This window comes from Lycium ferocissimum, chromosome 12, assembly GCF_029784015.1.
Source record: "Lycium ferocissimum isolate CSIRO_LF1 chromosome 12, AGI_CSIRO_Lferr_CH_V1, whole genome shotgun sequence".
NCBI classification, from domain to species: Eukaryota; Viridiplantae; Streptophyta; class Magnoliopsida; order Solanales; family Solanaceae; genus Lycium; species Lycium ferocissimum.
Genome location: NC_081353.1, coordinates 45,400,920 through 45,421,899, shown reverse-complemented (window position 1 = coordinate 45,421,899; position 20,980 = coordinate 45,400,920). Strand labels below are relative to the sequence as shown.

Below are 20,980 nucleotides of genomic sequence, written 5' to 3'. Positions count from 1 at the left end.
TCGGTTGAACGTCCAGTGGATCCAACAGAGGTATTTTTTTACTCATTTTGTATATCTTATTTTTAAAAAAAAATAATTCAGAAAATTTGGGAGATACTTGCATTCAAAATATTATGTATTTGATATTAATATGACAAAAGAGTAGTGTCATGTATTTGTTTGTGTACTGTTTGTTTGTGACATGACGGTTCGTTTTCTTTATGTATTTGTTTATTGATTTTGGACATCATCAACAAATACTTTCTCATGTATTAATGTATTTTATATAGTTCTTTATATATTAAATTCATGTTTTTTTATAGACTTTTGGCTTCGTGTTTTTTTTGAGGAGAAAGGGCATTGCACCGGATATTCAATTTGATATTGGCAATGAGAGCGGCGATACGATGGAAGCTTCAACCGAAGAGATTGCGAAGGAGGTGATCTTTCGAGAACCGAAGACTTCGGTTGAACGTGCGGGGAAACATACTATGGAAGAGAAAAAATGTTCGATGATTCAAATAATTCGAGGTTCGATAACAACGAAGTCTGATTCACCCATTGTTTCTGTTTTAAAATGTATCATACAATTGATTGAATAATGTTTCTTTTTTGTATTTTTTTTTGAGTAGATGATCGCACAGGTGCTAGCAAATATAGCAGAATCAGAAATGACTAACGAACAAGTTCAGGCAGATAAAACCGAGGAAAACACCAGCTCAACTGTCTTAGAGGAACCCCAGGCAGCAGTTTCTAACGCGCAGCCGTTGTCTCAGTGGTTGTTGCCTGATGAGTATTTACCAAGCCAAACCCTGGAAAGAAATCATGTTACATCCATCAGTCACACGAGCTACACGCCCCAGTAAATACAAGTCTTCACCGTTTGTGACAGATTTTGGTATATATCTTCTTTTTAATTTACTAGTTTGTTTTTTTAATACGCAACTGTTAATGTTTAAAGACCAAATACACGGAGTAGTAGTTCGGGAAAGAATCATGTACATGGGTTTGACAAAAAATATCAATTCCACATAGATCCCATTATTGGTCCACTTGATGTACGGATGGTGAATGAATACCGTACTTGGATTCGAAACGGTGCCTTGTGAGGCACGATAGCAAGTATGTGTTTTTCTCATAGTTTTACATATAGTGATTCCGCATGATTTTTGTGAATAAGTTGAGGTATTTTGGTTTTTTTGTTGGCGCAGAAAGAACTACGAAGACCATTACAAAAAAAAAATGGCAGGTTTTGACAATGGAGTCAAATTCAATTTTGGCATCACAATGTCAATGATAAGAAGCTGGTTTTACTCGTTATCGATGCATGGTCAGCTTTGGAATGACGAGGTGATTTTTTATCAGCAACGATATGCCTATCAACTAGTTGTTTTACACATGCACTTGGTGTATTTTTAGCTATTCTGTATTTTACAAATACACAATAGCTGGAAGTATTTTCAGGACATTCCTTCGCCGTGTTTTTATAAAATACGGAGAGGTTACGAAATTTACATTTTTGCTACTACAATGTTTTTTACGTGTTTGATTTGTGATCTAATTTATGTATTTTTTAACATAACCAGCACATTGACGTCATTTTCTATTACTTTCGGAAGAAAGGAAAGTATGACAAAAGGAACAATTTCAGATTCACCACAGTTGACTGCCTATTCAAGCACAGAATTGATGTGGTCCACCATGCATATCGCAATGTTGAAACACGGACAAATGTGGCAAATCGAAGAGCAAGTATTGATTGAGTATGTTAAGGGCCACGAGCTTATTTCCAATGTCCGTGGCATACCGTTGACAACGTGCTAATACCGGTGAATATACAAGAAGAAAATCATTGGTTATTGGTACTCCTTTCATTCAAGGACGGTATTTTTAATGATGAATTAAATATTTTATCATTAGTTTTTCATTCATTATTTTATTTGAATTCTTCTTTTTTTTTTTTTTGAAAAAAAAATGTACGAAAGCGTCGTATGTTTACAACTCGTATCAATCACCCGGGCACAACGCAGTTGTTAGGAATGAAATAAAAAAGCTTGCTACAACAATGCCGCCACATTTCCTACATCTACATGGATTCTATGTAAATAAAAAAGCATAGATTTGGTGAAAGACCCGACATATGCGGATAAGGACAGATCGATATCCTTGAAGTTGTCTATGTTGATAACTGCATACGAAAAGCTCGGTAGCACGTAAGTTATAGACATACATTTTTTAAAATATCATAGAGTATCAAATACATGATATATCATATCAATTTATTATTCTTATAAAATACATGAGTTATTTGAACTTGAGATACCTTGTTTAGAACTTGAAACATATATTTTCTAATAAAAGTTTTTTTTTTTTTTTTTTTTTAGGGACTGTGGTGTTTTTGTGGCAGCGTATGCTGAGTATTTGACATCGGGGGAAAGGCTTCCAGATGTAATTGATGCCTACGCAAACGTATGAGATACGGTGCACTCTTTATGGGACTACGGCAGAAGGCAAGGTTGCGACAATGCGAGAGTGATAATGAAGTTCCACCAAGACCGATCAGGCCACCAATCGATTATGACACTGTAGATGCAATTGATGTTTGATAAATACTATTCGTGCATTCCATGTTTTTTGTCCTTTTTTTCATTACAGCAAACAATCTGATGTTTTTTAGATGTATTTTGACTTATGTTGGATAATTATCATTTAACCAAAGTAATCTCAGTGGGTTTTATGTTCCATATGTTTGAAGTACTTAGTTCCATATATTGTCAAATAAATCTGAAGTTTTGAAAAAATACAGTAAAATGCGACACCATGAATCCACAAATACATTTATTCACCAGGTTCACAAAATATGTATGTTTTAATTCCCAGATTCACAAAATATGTATGTTTTTAGATATGTTTTAGGTTAATAAACACATCTTGCGTATTTGATATGGATATTTCATCGGGATCCCACGAACTATGAAGATTTTATCGTGCCTCTTGTTTTCAACTGTGACTTTGGACCAACTTGAAAACCCCTTTATAATTACCAAAGTTATGCGGACCGGCATACTTTTTGTTAAGGAATTACAAATTTTATGCCGGAACATACTCATGCCTTATGGGCAGACTTGGCCTAAGTATGCCGGGTCCGGCATAACTTTGATAATTCCTTCACAAAGTTATGCCGGGTCCGGCATAAAAGTTTGCCTATTAAAAGTATGCCCCCATCGGCATAAACTTGTTAAGGATTTACTAAACTTATGCCGATGGGGGCATACTTATGCCTTATGGGCAAACTTTGCCTTGAAGCATATATATGTATTTTTTCAAGCATATAAACCAAAGTTACATGGAAAAGTATTATGCTGCAACCAAATGTCCATCCCAGATACAAATTCACACTTTGCCTGGCAATACAAAGTAGTTAGCAATTGTTGATAACCATACCCTTGTTGTTTTCGAATAACAAATCAGCCTTTCCACAACTTGATGATGCAAAATCATGGGAACCAACTGTTTGATTCGTGTATCCGATTTGCAAATAATTACCTTCAACACAACTCTCATCCGATATACATATCTCCATGATTTTATCGTTGTAATGATACATAATGGGTACATTGGTAATGATTTGTTCTCCTTTATTCACATACACCCTAACACCCATGTCATTGTGAATTTCCATTGGAATATAATCACCTTCAACCATGTATTTTATGCTTATGTTTTTCATTTTCGTGTCCAAATTCAATTGTGTTGCATTTGTTTGTAACAATTCCTCATACGTCGAATACTCCTTGAAAGTCACAGCATCAATTTTGTAATTGACGTATTTATTCTCGTCGTTCCAAATACCAGAGTGTCTAATCAATGATGAAATATTGGCCATTTCATAAAAAAAAAGTTCCTTGAATCACTGTGTCGACATAAACCTGTAATATGTATGCCCTACATAAGATTCACGTTCAAATTTAAATAATACATAGTTAGAACCTAGTTGAACTAATTTACATTAAAATATAAATACATAGTTTATAAATACATAGTTCAGCTAGTTCGGTTTACATTGTTCGTAAATACATAGTTTATAAAAATACATAGTTCAGCTAGTTCAGTTTACATTGTTCAGAAATACATAGTTTATAAATACATAGTTCAGCTAGTTCAGTTTACATTGTTCAGAAATACATAGTTTATAAAAATACATAGTTCAGCTAGTTCAGTTTACATTGTTCAGAAATACATAGTTTATAAATACATAGTTTAGACAGTGCATAAATACATAGTTCAGTTTACATTGTTCATAAATACATAGTTTACAAATACATAGTTTAGACAGTGCAAAAATACATAGTTTAGATATTATAAAAATACATAGTAGAGCTACTACTGAATTACATTTGTTCGTAAATACATGGTTTAGATATTGAATTACGAAAAGAAATACATAGTTTAGATTCAAGAATAAAAAAGATATGAACTGGATCTTCGGAAAGTTATTGATGAAAACTTCGAAAACGTTATTGGAACGTGTAAAAGAGAAAACATATTTCAATATAACATACACATATTGTTACACTTCGTAAATACTTAGTTTTAGCTTCTAAAAATAAAAGATATGAACTGGATCCTTTTTTTTTGGATTCCTAACAATTCATGTACATTAACATACTTACAATAAGATTACATTATTATTTTCGAATATCGTTGATGAAGACAGAAATCAAAAAAAAAAAAAAAACCAAAATCAAGAAATAAACAACTTTGACATTATGATCCAAGAAAACAATTGAAATCACCTAAATACAAATTGAATATACGAAATTTGTGAAATCAAAAACGGTCTTTTTGCACGAATTACCTGATGATTGTCGTGTTTGTTACTGCATTTTCAGATGTGTTGAAGATTTATTTTTGAATTTTTACGTTATTGACTGTTGAACAATGAATGGAAGAAGAGAATCGTTTAAGGTAAGGGGATATTACGAACTAATTATGTGGAAAGGAAGTTAAAAAATATATTGAATTCGCATTTAATATCACCACGTTTAGAGGCTAAAATAAAGGAAGTGTTCCTTATTTACCGTATGCTCATGTATTTGCCGACAAGAAATACATCCGAAAACATACACAAATCGATTTTTAGCTACGAATTGTAATATTAAAAAGGGTAGTTACAAATGGTAGGAAGCTACAATAAGGTAGTCATTTGAGAAATTTTACCTTAATTGTTTCATTTAGCCACTTGTAGAGGTAGGTTTAGTATGAATGGGGTGGGTGTGGGAACATGCTAAAACTCATTTAAATTATAATGATTAATCTTTTGGTTGTTTTTTCCATCTTAACTACTACTCTGATGTAATCCCTTCACTTCAATTTATATGGGGAAGTTCGATTAAATACAGAGTTTAAAAAAAAAAGGAAATGCTATTATTTGGATGCGAAATCTTCAAATTCTATTTGATAATTTGCAGAATTTCCCTTCGTTGTGGGTGGTCTTTAATTTTTGTCCCTGAAATTGGTGGTCTTTAATTTTTGTTTTCTGCTTTGCAAATTTGCAAATTAAGGCAAAATTTGCATGTGCAGATTTGCAAAAAGGCAGAATTTGTAAAGGCAGAGAGCAAAAATTAAAGACCACCAATTTGAGGGGCAAAATTTAAAGACCACCAATTTGAAAGGCAAAAATGAAAGACCACCGCAAATGAAGGATAATCCGCACAAAAAAAAGATATTGCAGTTTGTATATTGAATTCGAGTTTCGTATTCTTATTGCATCATGGTTATTTAGATGATACTTGTTGCCGGAGGCCCGTGTTAAACCCAAGCTCAAATTCTCCGTGCTAAGCCCGGGTCCAAACTTAAAATATAAAAACAATGCGAAAGTTTAATTTAATGTAAATGCAGGTTAATCATATTTTGTTTATAAATTTTCATAATTATTAAAAAAAAAAATTCATCATATAATTGGAGGGCGCAAGTCAAATATTTAAAAAAAATATATTTATGAGGAAATAAATATGGTAGGAAAATTAGCAAATACCAGAAGGGCGCAAGTGATTCGATATTCCATAAACTAACATGATAAAGTATAATAATTACAACTCGTTGAAGATCATAAATTGGAAATTATTTTCGTATTTTTATGAATTTGTGAGCATACGATTTCTTTTTATTTATAGATAGAAATAGATTTCTTTCAATATTTATTAATTTTTCACTCATTATTTATGTGTCAAGGCTTTATGCTAGTCAAATGTGTTTTTTAACAGTAGTTTTAGACGAAATTCAATAAATAACCTAAATTCATAAAATGAACCTCAAGAATCAATTTAGTTATTCATATGTGCTTCATGTTTAAAAAGATTGATTTTTGGTTAATTAAACAAGAGATTTTAAAGATAATCTAATCTTGACTGATAACGCTACCTTCATTTTCAATAAACAATGTCATTTAATAATTTTACTTTTTATATTTATAAGCACATATGATATCACTGAAGAAGTAAAATGTTGGATGTTTAATAGAAAGAAACATATGATGTATGGCATGTTTAATATAAAGTAAGACCTAATAAATGCTTTAGTTGAAAAATAAAACTTGGCTCTAACAAATCACTCATACCTAAAAATTAAGAAGTTTTTTCATTAAATTATCCTTAATTAAATATTATCAATTTTATATGGTTTCTTGATAGTATATGAAAATTAACTCATCTAAATGATGATAACTTTAATTAAATATAAGGAGTATATAAATAAGAAAATGACAATTTTTATTTTCCTTTGTATAGAACTGCTATACCTTTACATGAAATTTTAGTAACTTTTCAAACCAAATGAAGACAAATTAATTAATTTATATACTTTATAACTTGGATTAGGAAAATTGTATAAAATGATATTTTAGAAAATACTGGTAAAAACAATGATAACTTCATCAAGTTATTAACATTTTAGAAAATTGATTTTGAGCAAGATATGACATGTGTGTTAAACAATAAATAGTAGCCTAAAGAAATGCAAAATAAATACATTTTGAGTTATTTCTTAAAATAGTTTAGGTCATAGAGATAGATTTAGTCTTTCACTGTGGATGCAAATATCAGTACATATATACAACACATATATAATCCTATCTCTTGCTCTATTTTTTAAGGGTACACAAAAAGTCATTAAATACTGCCAATTTGACAAGTATACAATGAAAAGGTCTAAATCCTTTTTTTAGAGCATTGCAACTTTAAAAAATAAGACAAAAAATAAAAAATAAATAGTCCCGTGGGAAAATGTAGATTTATGGAGATTGAGCAAAAAGAAAAAAAAATATGTGCTCTGGAGTAGAGTAATATGTAGGGCCCTTAACTTTTGAAAAAAAATTCTTGATGGTTGCCAAGTGTCCTCCATCTTTATTGCTAAAGATTATTTTCACACATGCGTTGCACCATCGCAGTATACAACTTATGTACCATATCATTTTATAAAATAATATCAATATTATTAAAAAAAACATATGGCTAATAATTAAACATAAAATGATAAGAACTTCAAAATTGAGAATATATATTCTCTAAAATAAAGTGAGTCAAGAACCAATATCAAATATATTATAAGGACTAAGCAGTATCACACACATCAAAAGCATTTGATTTATCGAAGTATTGGAAGTACTTAGTTATTTTTATTTTCTTAAAGTTGCATAGCTCAATAGACTTGGTTATTCCTTCAAAACTATGACAAAAATATAAAAATGATTTCACAGCAAAGAGGTTAATAGTCTTAATTGTATGCTCCAATAATTAATGAACATATCATCCGCTAGATTTTTTATTTTTTTTGAAAAATCTTGTGATATGCTTTAAAAAAAATTGAAATTAAAAAAAGAAAAGAGATAATAACAATGCCTACCTTTTTTTAATTAGAAATTGTATCAATTGGGTTATACTTATCTATAGAGTATATCGAAGAAAAACATTTTTAAGGAAATTCGTGTAAAAACTTACCTTTATTGGTTATATTATCTCGTGTAAAAACTTACCTTTATGGGTTATATTATCTCTCTTGTACTGCTCCATCCTTCTCCAATAAATGATTTCACTATTATTAACATTTTGAAAATATGAAATTAAATTAGTGATAAGAATCAAATAATTATGTAAGAAAAAATTACATAAATGTCTATAGAAAATTACCAAATATAGTGCTATCACTAAATTTTTGTTGCCTCTTCAAATATAAGACTGTTTGAATTTTTTGGGTGGGAGAGAAATTGTCGGTTTTTTTTTAACAATGATGTTATTAGTAAAAGTAACTTTCACTCCTTTCTGCACTGAACAGTTGGGGTTAGCACGATCTAATAAGCCATTAATTAATATTAATATCTCTATTTGCTTCAAAGAAGTCCTTTCACTTGTTGACATGATTATTAAGAAGTGTTTATTGAATCTTTCTCTTATTAAATATTTAACAAACAATTAATGCCATTAATAAAGATAATATTAATAACCAAAAAATAAAATATAATTAATTAAAAATGGTATTAACATTTCCTCTTCTAAGACTATATAAGTATGAGAATATCTTCATGTCTTCAATTCTTGTATGGTCTTAGTGAAACTTTTCGAATGATCAATAGGAGTACTTTTTTTCCACCATATTAGATTAATAGGTACAATAGAATTAGATCATTTCTAATAAACTATAGCAAGAATATGAAATTGGCTTCACAGCAAAGAAGTCAATATTCTTATTTTCATATAATTATCCAATAATAAAAACACCCAGCTAGAGATATTCTTTTAAAATAATTGGATGATATATACTGAAGAAAAAAAAATTAAAAATTGGAAAGAGAGTTAATGGCAGTACTTAGCCAGATTATAAGTTGGTCAACGCAAAATTTGATGCTGGCAAAGTAACGAAGGAAGTACTTTTCGATTTTGGAGTTATCAACTACAAAGACCTAAACCCTCCAGAAGAATAGAAATTCAGGAGATAATATAGTTTATATATATCGTTATGTACATAAACTTGGCAATTTTTCATTTCAAAACAAATTTTATCTATTTTCCTCTTTGTAATTTGTATCATGATAAATAATTTTATTTTATTTTTGAGTTTTTCGAATTTCTAACTTGACCGAACTCAGAATAGTTTCCTATACTACTAAATTGGTCCGCATGAAATAGTGAAATGAAGAAAGCTTACGTAAAAAACATTTTTTTTACCTTATCTAGAAATTTAAAACTTTGAATAAATACTCCAAACAAAGCAATAAGATTTGTTTTTGGTGTACTTTGGCAGCGGTTCACAAGAAATAGGAAATTTCATGAAAAGTAAATATATATGTTGCTTTCAAAAACATCTCGATACTAACCATATTGAGGATATTCATACATAAAATTGATGAGATCAGAACACTTCATAATAATAAGTTATTCGAATATATAAGATGAAACATATTAAATATGATTAAAGTATTTGCATCTTAAAATGCCAAATCTTAGTGATGTTCCGGATTGCAGCTTCTACCATTATGTAGTAAAGTAGAGGGAAACAAATTAAACAAAATGAAATTGAAATATGTAATATCGTACCATCTTGGGTTCCAGAGCATTTACTTCTTCTGTTCGACAGCTTACTTTTTTTCTATTTGGAATAGAAAATGTAAAGTTTCAGGATGTAAATAAATAAACAAACGCATGGATTGAAGAATGGTTGTGAGTTGTGAAAGTTTGAGAACGAAACGTTGGGACTGTTCGCATGAGTAAATTTTTTTTTAAGCGTTAGTGTTTGCTATAATAGGGTATTTAAATTAATAAGGAGGGTGTTTTAGTAATTTAACTTTTAGATTAAGGAGTTCATGCTTTTAATATAGTATAGATAGATAGATAGATAGATAGATAATTGCCTCAAACTTTCCAAAATTTCCCAATAGACATATAGATAACTATGTAAATAAAGGCCAAAGTAGGGGCAAAAATGAAAGTTTCAAAGTTGTGAGGACTACAAAACTCATGGATCCTTACTTATATATAGTTATAGTTATAATTTTAGAATTGTTGATCTTTTCCCATGATCAACCTTCACGGAATTTAAAGAGTCCTTTACTTTATTGAATGAAATATAAAAGAGCGATCACCACGAATCAGAATCTATATATAATATAAAGTTAGGTATAGACAAGGTGATGTAGCACATCTCTATGGCCACCATTCATATTTATCTTTTTTCTCATTTTTTTGGATTTTTTAAAATTTTTTCATACATAATCAATTAGCTAAATGACTTTAATAAGCCTCAGCAAAATAAATGTTCACGAGTCCATGTATGAGTAATCAATCAGATCTTTAAGACAATCCATTAAATCGCATATAACCGCTTTCCCTAGCCCACATTCTTGTGTTGTTTCAATTTTTTCTTTCCACCGTAATTGTCTACTAAATTTATTAAATAACTTTACCTCATCATTTGGTTTCTCTTCCCTATAAGTTTTAGGTTTCTAAACGGTTTCTTCCTTTATTTGCAGTTAATAGTATAGCCTCCAGATTCATTTCAAACAATTCATAATATGTCCATCCCAATATTTGCCATTGTAATTTGCTGGCAGATGCACCAGAGTCCATCCTTGAAGTGATGGAGGAATTTGCTAATTAACGGAGTTGCCTGTAATTGTCATCCCACCAATACAAGCAAATACATCAAAAAATCTATATGCGGTTTACCGAGTTTACACTTATGAGCAGGTTCGTAATATAAGGTAAAATCATTTCCTTCATTATTTTGGTTGACATATGTTGTTTACTTTAATTTGTCATTCGAGTGATTTAATTTGGTAGCTTTACTTAACTAATATATTGCTCGATAAAACGGTCAACCATCTCCGAAGATGGTAATTATCAACGCTGCTTCTTTTGATCTTTGTATTTTTCACTTCTCAATCTTCTTTCTTTTCTATATAAATTTATTTGGAGCAATGCTGCTTTTTAAGCTGATCTTTCTATTTTTTACTTTTCAATCTTCTTTCCTTTCTAGGTAAATTTATTAAGCGCAATCTTAATGTTTTAGAGACATGATTGATATCTTTGTACATCACTTAAAACAAAGTTCTATCCCTCATGACGTCATATATCACGTTCAAGCAGTGGCTGATTTAGAGAGTAATATGCGGGATGTATATATTGAAAAATTTATTAACTATCTCAAATATTTAAATGTAATATGATTTATTATTGTATGTTAAATTGAGATTGTTGTACGTATCCATAAAGTTCAAATCTTAAAATCAACTTACCTCTACGTTCAAGGCCTTATAATGGAGAAAAGAGAACCTATCTTTGTGATTGCTTTCGGTCCCTTGATGATGATCAATATTGTTGCCGAGAAGATCTTTGTTGGAGGTAAGTTTATTTTCTTTTATTCCGCCTATTACAAGTATTTACTTATTCACCTTATCTTATTAATTTTTTCCTTTTTTCTTTTCAGCATAGGATCAGAATTTTTGGAGCAGTGCTATGGTCTATATTCAGTTCTATGAAAAAAAATTACAATAAGTACTAAGATAGGAAAATTTAAGAGGCAATTTCAGAAGAAAAAAATAGCAAAAACAACTATAGGTAAAGATCCAAAAGACTTTGTTTATATATTAGTAATTAGATATTCAATAATCAATTTGTGTGATGTTCAATCGTTTCAAACTTTTACCTTTAATTTTCTGTATAACTGTGTTTATTTAATTCTTTTGATATTTTAACCTCTCACGTAATTGCTTATTTGATTTCATCTATTAATTTCATGCGTTAAGTATATGTTGTTTTACTTTTAAATATGACTTTTGCATCTAACTGGAGAAAAGAATTATTATGTATGCATAATTGCATATAAACAAAAAATAATTTCTTTTTATTTCGACTAAATTTACATATAGTGTAATTTAAATTCACAAATTTTTTTATGACTGGGCGAAGCACGGCCAGTTATACTAGTTAGTAATAGATTTGGAATATTTTACAATTAAATGAAAAAAAAAATTATATTTTCAAAATTACTTAAATCCGTGGATATATACAAATGGTCAAATCCTTCACGTTTGTTTTTACTTGCAGTATCTAAATTTAAAGATGCTAATATCACACAAAAAGCCAAAAAAAAAAAAAAAAAAAAAAAAAAAAAAAAAAAAAATACTACCACCAAATATGTGTGCATTGTCATTCTTAGAAAGCAAGAGAAATTTGCCATAGTGAATTTATTCATTCACTGGATATAAACATCCACCACTTGTATAGAACAAATCCATAAACAATCGTGAAGATAGCCACTCTAACTGGGTAGAATCTAAACCTACAAAGTAAATATCTTAAATTAGCACGTGTCAAAGTCACAACTAAAACAATCTAACACACGGCAAACAATCTAACACACGGCGCAATAAGTAAATAATTTTTTGTTTTGTTAATTTAATACTCCTCAGATATTAGAATACTAAGTCTCTTGCATGAGTAAAAATTCATCAATATCCAATGTTTAAACTAAATTATACCAACTTATTACGACGAAGTGATAAATTAAGGTAAGAAAGAGAGTGACTGCAGAGAGCTACTGACAATGCAATGAAAGAGAGTGACTGCAGAGAGCTACTGACAATGCAATCTCAAATTTAACTTCAAGTGCTTTTAACTTCAGGACAATTCAATCAAGAGCAGTTGAAATTCCATGTTAGTTCGAAATCTACCATGTAAAACTTAATTTAGGACAGTACTCCTAAAGTTCAAATCCAGAGTTCAAAACGATGTCTCTTAAAATTCTTTTTTTTTTTCCAGTTCAGTCTCCAGAATGTTCCTTCTATGCAGTACATATGACTAGTATTTTGTTCCGCTGTAATGATATCAATATAAACATGGTTCACTCTTTCACATTCCAATTATGCGATTCAAACAATATAAAATTTGAATTGAAAAAACTGTCAAGACAGTGAAGAATTCCTGAAGTTTGATCAGGGTACTTTTCATAATAGAAGGCCAAAGCACAACATAGATGATTTGCTTGCAAAGCAGAGGCGGATTTAGGATTTGAAGATGGCAGGTGCCATAATTTTCTTCAACGTACATCTTGTTAGGAACGTGTATTTGAGTCGGATCCATCTCTTTTTAGTTTATTCGGGTCAGCTTAATAGGCTTTTTTTTATTTGCAAATATGAAATTACATCTCAAAAATCAAGAAACAAACATAATTAGCATCTTAAACAAGGAATCACACCCATTAACAACAGAAGTAAAATCAACATTTTCACCAAGGGTCTTGCATCTCTTATGTATATTAAAAAATTAATTTGCACAAGTAAAATAACATCTTCAATAAGGGAATTACACCAATCAAAATAAGAAAAATAATAGAAAAACTCTTCAATAGCTAAATACACCCCATAAGTAAATGTAGAATTAGATAAACTACAAGTTCTCAAAAATAAATCATAAATTTCATGTTTTTTCTAAGCAGTGCTTACGAAATTTACATCACAATTTAAGTAGTAAGGTGATTTAAATTGAATTTAAAATTATAGAATAGCATAAATTTTTATAATACACTCCCTCCGTCCATTTTTATTTGTCCATTATACTAAAAATATATGTCCACTTTTACTTGTAAGTTATATAGTTTGAAAAATCAAGACATAATTTACCATTTTATACCTATTTTACCCTTATTATTAAGTACTCCAATTCATTTTCTTATTTTATTTATTGCTTATTAAGAGTGTCCCAAGTCAAATATAGACAAGTAAACATGGACGGAGGGAGTAATAAACAAAAGAAATTATATATATATAAAAAAAATTGAATTTTGATCTCAATCCAAAATTCCCATTGATACCCAAGTTTTTCAATTTAAATACTCACAGATTTGAGATTAAGAGAAATGCTTAATTTAAGGGATTTTGAAGTTTCTATTTGTGTGTTTTCGCTAGAGATCACAGATAAAATAATAGAAAAGAGGAATGACAATATAACTAATAAAAAGATAAATAGAAAATTGGGAGAGCCGAAAAGGGAATTACTGGTACAAAGGAAGTAAAAAGCACAAAGAAAAACGGGAGTCGGAAAATGTTCAAGATAGATTCAAACTTGTGTCTACCAGCCGTGACACCTTTGTCTAATTTACGATTGGGGGTGACAGGATCAAATATTTAACCTAGTTTAAGCAAATTACAATATAAGTATATAAAAAAATTATTAATCTAGGGTTGCCATGACACCCCATCCTAAAGGTGGATCCGCCCCTGCTTGCAAGTACAATATTCGTTCCCTTTATTTGTAAAGAAACGAGTTTTATGTTACGCATGCTAATAATAATGTAGTAACATATTCTACACAATTTGAAAATTAATATTGACATATAGCGTCAATAAATAACTTTTCTATAGTAAGTATGATATAATAACTTGTTATACTTGATAGTGTGAAAAATTATTTACATCATCAGCGTATAAAACTTAAATCCAAAACAAGGATATACTAGAAGATATGGTTGAGTTTGGAAGGAAAAAGATGAAGAGAGAAATGATCACCTTGTTGATGTGTCAGATTCAAAGGTCAAATTATCCACCTTGAGAGGGTTGCACCATTGGGAGACACTCTGATCAAAGGACTCCCAATCAGGTGAAAGCACACCAATGATCCCTAGCATACCAATGAAGTAAGTGACCACCATTTTCTGTAAAGATTGAGTGTACAAACCTATAAAAACTATAATTGTAGCCAAACATGCCACTGATAATTGGAAATTCCTATCAACGTTGTTCATCAATATTGTTACAGTTGACCTAATCCGGTGAAGAAAAAAAAAAAAAGAGGGGAGAAGAAGCTAGAAGGTGTAGTCTTACATACAACACTGAGAGATAAAACAGATTTTATTTCTCCATTATAGCCAAAGGAGGAGTTAGTTGGAACTGCATTTAATTATTGTGATAAGAGAAGGACCACTTAATCTATAGGGACTGGCCTCCTGAAAAAGAAAAATAAGACATGCGTTTGACCGTTGACCTCATTTTTTATTTTTATTAAAATTAAATGCACTTGTTTAGTAATACAGCCAAACTTTTCTATAACGGCATGTCTTTTATTCTAATATTTTTTGGCTGCTATAGCAAAATACTGTTATTGAGGTGAGATGATTCACGTGGCTGAATCGCAATAGTAATTGGTTTGGTTGCAAGTCAAGCCATATATACTTGGATCAAGATTCAAGTGTATGAATGACCAAATCATGATTCATACCTGATCAAGAGTATGAACTATCTATGTAAGGTCCAACAACATTTATGGAGATTCAAAAGCAAGTAGTTGAAGGAGAAGTTTTAAGAAATCAAAGAGACATGAATACACAAGAAAAAATTGCAAAATACAAACCATCGTTAGTCTCCAGAGAAAGTGAGAACAATGTAGAGATTATTGTTTGGTATAACGACTCTATTGATAAAGTTTCATTACATAGAGAGAAATCAATTGTACGGAGTGTGGGGGTTTTTGGCGTGAATCATGAGAAATGGAGGTTTTACTTTTGGCGCTTTTTTTGCCGTGAAGGAACCATCATTTTTCCGAAAAGACATCAGGTTCACCGATTTGTTGGCTATAAATTCAGAGCCTTTACCTTAGATTTTATCGAAAATCTACAAATTTTCTCCCGTCATTTCTACATTATTTTCAAACGAAAAGTAAGTGCAGTGTGATCTGCTCCATCGTTTTGAGTTCGATGAAGTTCTGTAATTTGAAGTATTGCTATTACAAAATAGTTGTTCATTTATTTTGGGAGGCATTAATCCAATACCTTGGACAACGCAACGAGAGGGAATCAAATTCCTTAAGAATACATAGAGAATTCTATGGGCTCGAATTTTTTTCGTTTCTATTCTAAGTACTTCTACTTTCTGATTTACTGTTTTGAACACAGTTTAATAACACAAAGGGTTAATAAACTTCATGCTTACCTTCTCTAAATGAAGTCCTAGCTAGCTTTCCAGTGGGTGAAAGTACAGGCAATAGTCATTGTGGGGTTAGCGAGACGTAAATTTAACGGTTGGAAATAGCTATTGGGTCGGATCCATCATAAGGAGTGGTAGTTTGCACATTAGCCCACTAACTTGTCCTCCTCCTAAACTCAAATAAACATAAAAATACACCATTATGGGTATTGAAAAATACACTGTTTTTCCACCATAATATGACGGCTAGGGTTTATTTAGAAGATGTCTAGGCTGAAGGGAAACTGTGCGCTGAATCCTGACAATCCACTTGTGATTTCTGCAATCGTCTTCCGTTAAAGAGAAATCCGTAAGACTCCTAGTATTTACGAACAATTACTACACTAACAATGTAAGATGTTGATCAAAAGACCTCACTATACCACCAAATTAATAATTGTGAATCCTTGTGAGTAAAATGGACTTAATCTAGGTGTTTGGTTGACCAAAACCGGTATAAATTCTGAGTCTTCGCTCTTTCTTGCTTATTAACTCTCTTGCTCTTTACTTATTATTTTTAATAATTTTTAAATGAAACCCTGCATCATCAGATTAAATGCTTGGTTAATACTGGATAGAATAACCTGGTTCCAACTAAGAATTATAGACTGGTTAATGTTCATGAGAAGAGGACTGGACCAGCTTCTCTCATAATTCATACTATATGAGCACTTTTACAAATATTCTTAATTATGAGAGGAAATACAGTTTAGTATCTAGCTCCAATAAATCTAAAATTGGGAAGTTGTACAAAATCAGGGACAGGGTGCATGCATGAAAGCTACGCCAACCGCGAAGGACAAGAGCAATCATTATACAACTTCCTCTCTATATTTTTGGGAAAAACGCACAAAGTACGCACTCGGCCTAAAGTAATTACGTGTCTATGCCCCCACTAAAATTATTTACGCTAAATACCTATCTACTACAAAGTTATTACCCGTGTTGCTTGGAGTTTTAGAAGCTAATGTCTGCCCACATCGTTAAAACAATAGTTAGTAGAAGATATGCTCTGTTGCGTCTATTTAAATCATGCGAATGTTCAAATTACATTTTTTTTTTTTGTCTTTTTACTTGTTACTATATTGCTGCTCTATTCATTGTTTCCAACAAACAACATTTTTTATTTTGTATATGTGAAATATCTAAAGAATAATGTATAAATAATATTATGATTAAAATTATTAAATACCTTCCCCCCCCCGGGGGGGGGGGGGGAGTGTTAGAGCTTTCATTTTTTTGTCCTTTTCTCTATTTTATTTTATCCTTTTTTTTTTCTTTTATTGTTTCATTAAAATTATTAAATATAAAGATAAAAATATTACTAACTATTGTATACTAATATAAATATAGAAAAATAAAATAATTAAACTACAGCAAAAAATAATTAAGAAAAATACTAGAGTCACTAGTATACTATGACAGTATATCAATTACGGTGTGATTTTATGAATTTTTTTTATTTTGCAAATAAAAACAAAACCTGTATCTAAATGAGGCTCTATTTTTTTTTGTGATTCTTTAACAAAATTTAACTCGTTGTGATACCTTGCCAGTATATGATATATACCATATGGGTATCATAAAGGAATGACGAGTTTTTTAGAAAGGAATGAATCTGTACTTTATGATGCCCTGTCAGTATATAATATAAACCATGTGGGTATCATAGAGGACTGACAAGTAATTTTTTTTTGAATGAATTAGTCTCTATGATACCCTGTCAATATGATATATAACATATGGGTATCATAGATGAGAACTTTTTTTAAAGGAATGAATCAATCATTTATGATATCTTGCAAGATACATGATATATCATGTAGGTCACCATCCATGATACCCTATCGATATGATATATATCATATGAAAGTATCATAAGAGATCGCATTGCATTTTTCTTGAAAGAATAACCTGATCCTCTATGATACCCTATCAGTATATAATATATACCATGTGAGTATCATAGAGGATTGAGGAGTGTTATCTTGGGGAAAGAACACAAATGCCCTTTCGCCCAAACATCACTAATTACCCGCCCAACCCAAACTAATTACCCGCTCATGCACCCTCCCCAAACTATTTTTGTTTCTGCCCAGCCTAGCCCAAACTAATTACCCGACGTCCCCCTTCGCCCAAACCCTTCCTCCATGATATCGTCGCAATATATTTATATATCATGATGGTATCATGAAGGACTAAGAGACGGACTGAAGCAATCTTCCATGATACCATTTCAGTATATTTATAAACAACGATGGTACCATGGTCCTGAGGAGTGTCTCATTGAGTGACTGAAGCATTCCTCCATGATACCATCACAGTATATGTATATAAGATGATGGTATTATAGAGGTTTTTTTCGAGAAAAGTGTGTCTTTTAAAATAATGAACATGATCATCCATGATACCATCTCAGTATATTTATATACTGTGATGGTATCATAGAGGACTAAAAGAAGGACTGAAGCAGTCTTCGATGATAACATCTCAGTATATTTATATACCATGTTGGTATCATAATTTGGGGGAATCTCGGGTAAATAGTTTTAATTTTTTCTGGGGGTACATAAGTAATGAGGGTATGGGCGAGTAATTATTTTAGTTTGAGGAGGCACGCACGTTCTTTTCTCTTGAAGAAATGAACCAGTCCTCTATGATACCATGTCAGTATATGATATATACCGTGTTGTCATCATAGAGGATTGAGTAGTGTTGGAATGAATCTGCCATCTACGATACCCAGCTAGTATATTATATATACCAGATTGGTATCATAGAGAACTAAGTGTTTTTCATTAAGAAATAAATCGGTCCTCAATGATCATATCGCATATATGATATACCATGTGGTCGGCTACCAATAATACCCGTCAAGATATGATATATGATTGGTATCATGGAAGGATCGAGTGTTTTTCTTGAATGAAATGGCCCCATCGATCCGGTGATACCAATGTCGATCACATGATATACCATATGAGTATTATAGAGAACGAAGTATTATTGTTTGAAGGAGTGAACCAATCTTCTATGATACTCTGTCAGTATATGATATTCCATACGTGTATCATAGAGGACTGAGTAATATATTTTTAAGGAATGACCAATCTTTCTATGATACTTGGTCATTATATGATATATACCGTATGCGTATCATAGTATACTGCAACAGTATACTTTAACTGTTACTGACTAGGTATACTATATGCTAGCATTAATTATTTTTTAGATATAAAAAAGTAAAATTAATTATAAAAAGTACAATATATGCTTATCCTTTTTATTGATATAGAAAAAGAGAAAAGATAGAATAGCCAAATCATGTGCAGAATAAGATTATAAAAAACAAACCATGAAATAAAGAAAGAAATAATCTGAAGAAAAAAAACGAAAATAGAAAAGGAGAAAAATTGAATGAAAATCACCAGATATTAAAAAAGAAAAAAAAAAAAAAAAGAAGCAAAAAAAAGGTGAATGAAATTAGATTATGGTGAAAAAAAAGGTGGACCAGCCCTTTCATCCTTTTTTTTTGGTTAAAATTTTACCTCTTTTAAATAAAATTTAATAGATAAAATAATAAAAAACTAACCCACCTTCCCCCGCCAGCTGCCTGTCTGTCCCCTGCCCACCCCACTGTACGTTCCCTTTTTTTCTCCTCTTCTTCACTGTAGTTCTCTTCTCTTCTCCATTCTACTTCCTTTTTTTTTAAATCCACTGTACGTTTGTTTCTCTTTCTCCATTCTTCTTCCTTTTTTTTTTTTTTTTTTTTTTAATCCACTGTACGTTTGTTTCTCTTCCTTTCTTCTTCTTCTTCCTTTTTTTTTTTTTTTTTTCTCTTCTTCTTCTTCATTATAACACTTCATTTCTTTTAATTATTTATATAAAATTAATTTCCAATTACATGTAAGTAACACTGTCAATATATTTTAATCTCTGTAGCCGTTAATTTATCTTATTGTTCAAGTTATATATCCCTCATATTATAGATTATTACTTGTAGCAAGGTCAATAATCACAAATCCCTTTCTGTAGGGACACACATGAATATTGGGAATATAAATGCTCAAACCCCATTGAGAGAATAAAACCAAGTGGCTCACCTCACAAAAGGGCCAAATCCAAGTAGTTAGCACACCTGTCTTGAACTATTAATATCAAGAAGAAAAATAGCAAATTTGATGTGCAAGCAAAGAAGCTATTGACAGTTAATGTGAGTAAAATACCACACATGTGGATTGTCACGTTTTCTTTCGTTAAAGCCAACATTTACAGAACAGTTGAATACACTCTCTTAATTTTCACGATTATTGGTGAAAAGCGATCAAGTAGATCAATTTAGACTCCGCATAAGCACTAATGTGACGAGACAACCTCAAGCCAGTAGAAATGCGAGGAGGAAAAAACGCGAAAGTTTGCGCTATCTATGACTTAAGCCTTTTTTTAATTGAATGTGTGGATTGTATTTAAGATTTGGTACTATTTATTTAAAGATATTCCAAATCAATAGTGAATATGACGTATATATATCCTAAACATATTTATTTAAAGTATAATCACTTATTTTAATTAAATTGGAGTGTCTGACTGAAATTCTGCGAAGTTGAGAGATCGGGAAAACAATCTTATACAAGTAGGAGTGTTTGTTTGACTATTCAGCCTATATCAAGTACCTCAAATGTTACCAATCTTTATGAAAAGTGTTGATTTCTTTTCTGAAAACGGAAGAAAGAAAAAAAGAAAGTACATCCAGAAAATCGTTTTTTTTTTTTTTTATTCAAAGCAATTAATCCAACACATACATAATCAATTTTTTTTGTTAAAAATAGCTCTATCTAAACACAGATATTATTTTCATGAAAATACTATATCAAACCAAGGTAATTTTCTAGGTTACTTCTTCAATTTTCTAGGTTACTTCTTCCACTTATTATGGACGGTTACAGGTCAATATTTCCAATTACATGTAAGTAACACTGTCAATATATTTTA

At 30.7% G+C, this 20,980-nt stretch overlaps 1 protein-coding gene and 1 long non-coding RNA gene across 2 annotated transcripts; one reads left to right on the top strand and one right to left on the bottom strand.

Annotated features, from left to right (window-relative positions):
• Window positions 1-10,600: 10,600 nt before the first annotated feature.
• Window positions 10,601-11,603, top strand: LOC132040975 (uncharacterized). The gene is made up of 3 exons (XR_009410827.1): window positions 10,601-10,732; window positions 11,280-11,372; window positions 11,458-11,603. It is a non-coding gene; the product is annotated as an uncharacterized LOC132040975 (long non-coding RNA).
• Window positions 11,604-12,126: 523 nt separating this feature from the next.
• LOC132039825 (signal peptidase complex-like protein DTM1) lies at window positions 12,127-14,779 on the bottom strand. Its single transcript, XM_059430350.1, has 2 exons — window positions 14,537-14,779; window positions 12,127-12,312 (listed from the first exon to the last, which is right to left on the bottom strand). The coding sequence occupies exons 1-2, from the start codon at window positions 14,770-14,772 to the stop codon at window positions 12,222-12,224; spliced, it is 327 nt and encodes a 108-aa protein (XP_059286333.1). The 5' UTR covers window positions 14,773-14,779; the 3' UTR covers window positions 12,127-12,221.
• Window positions 14,780-20,980: the final 6,201 nt, after the last annotated feature.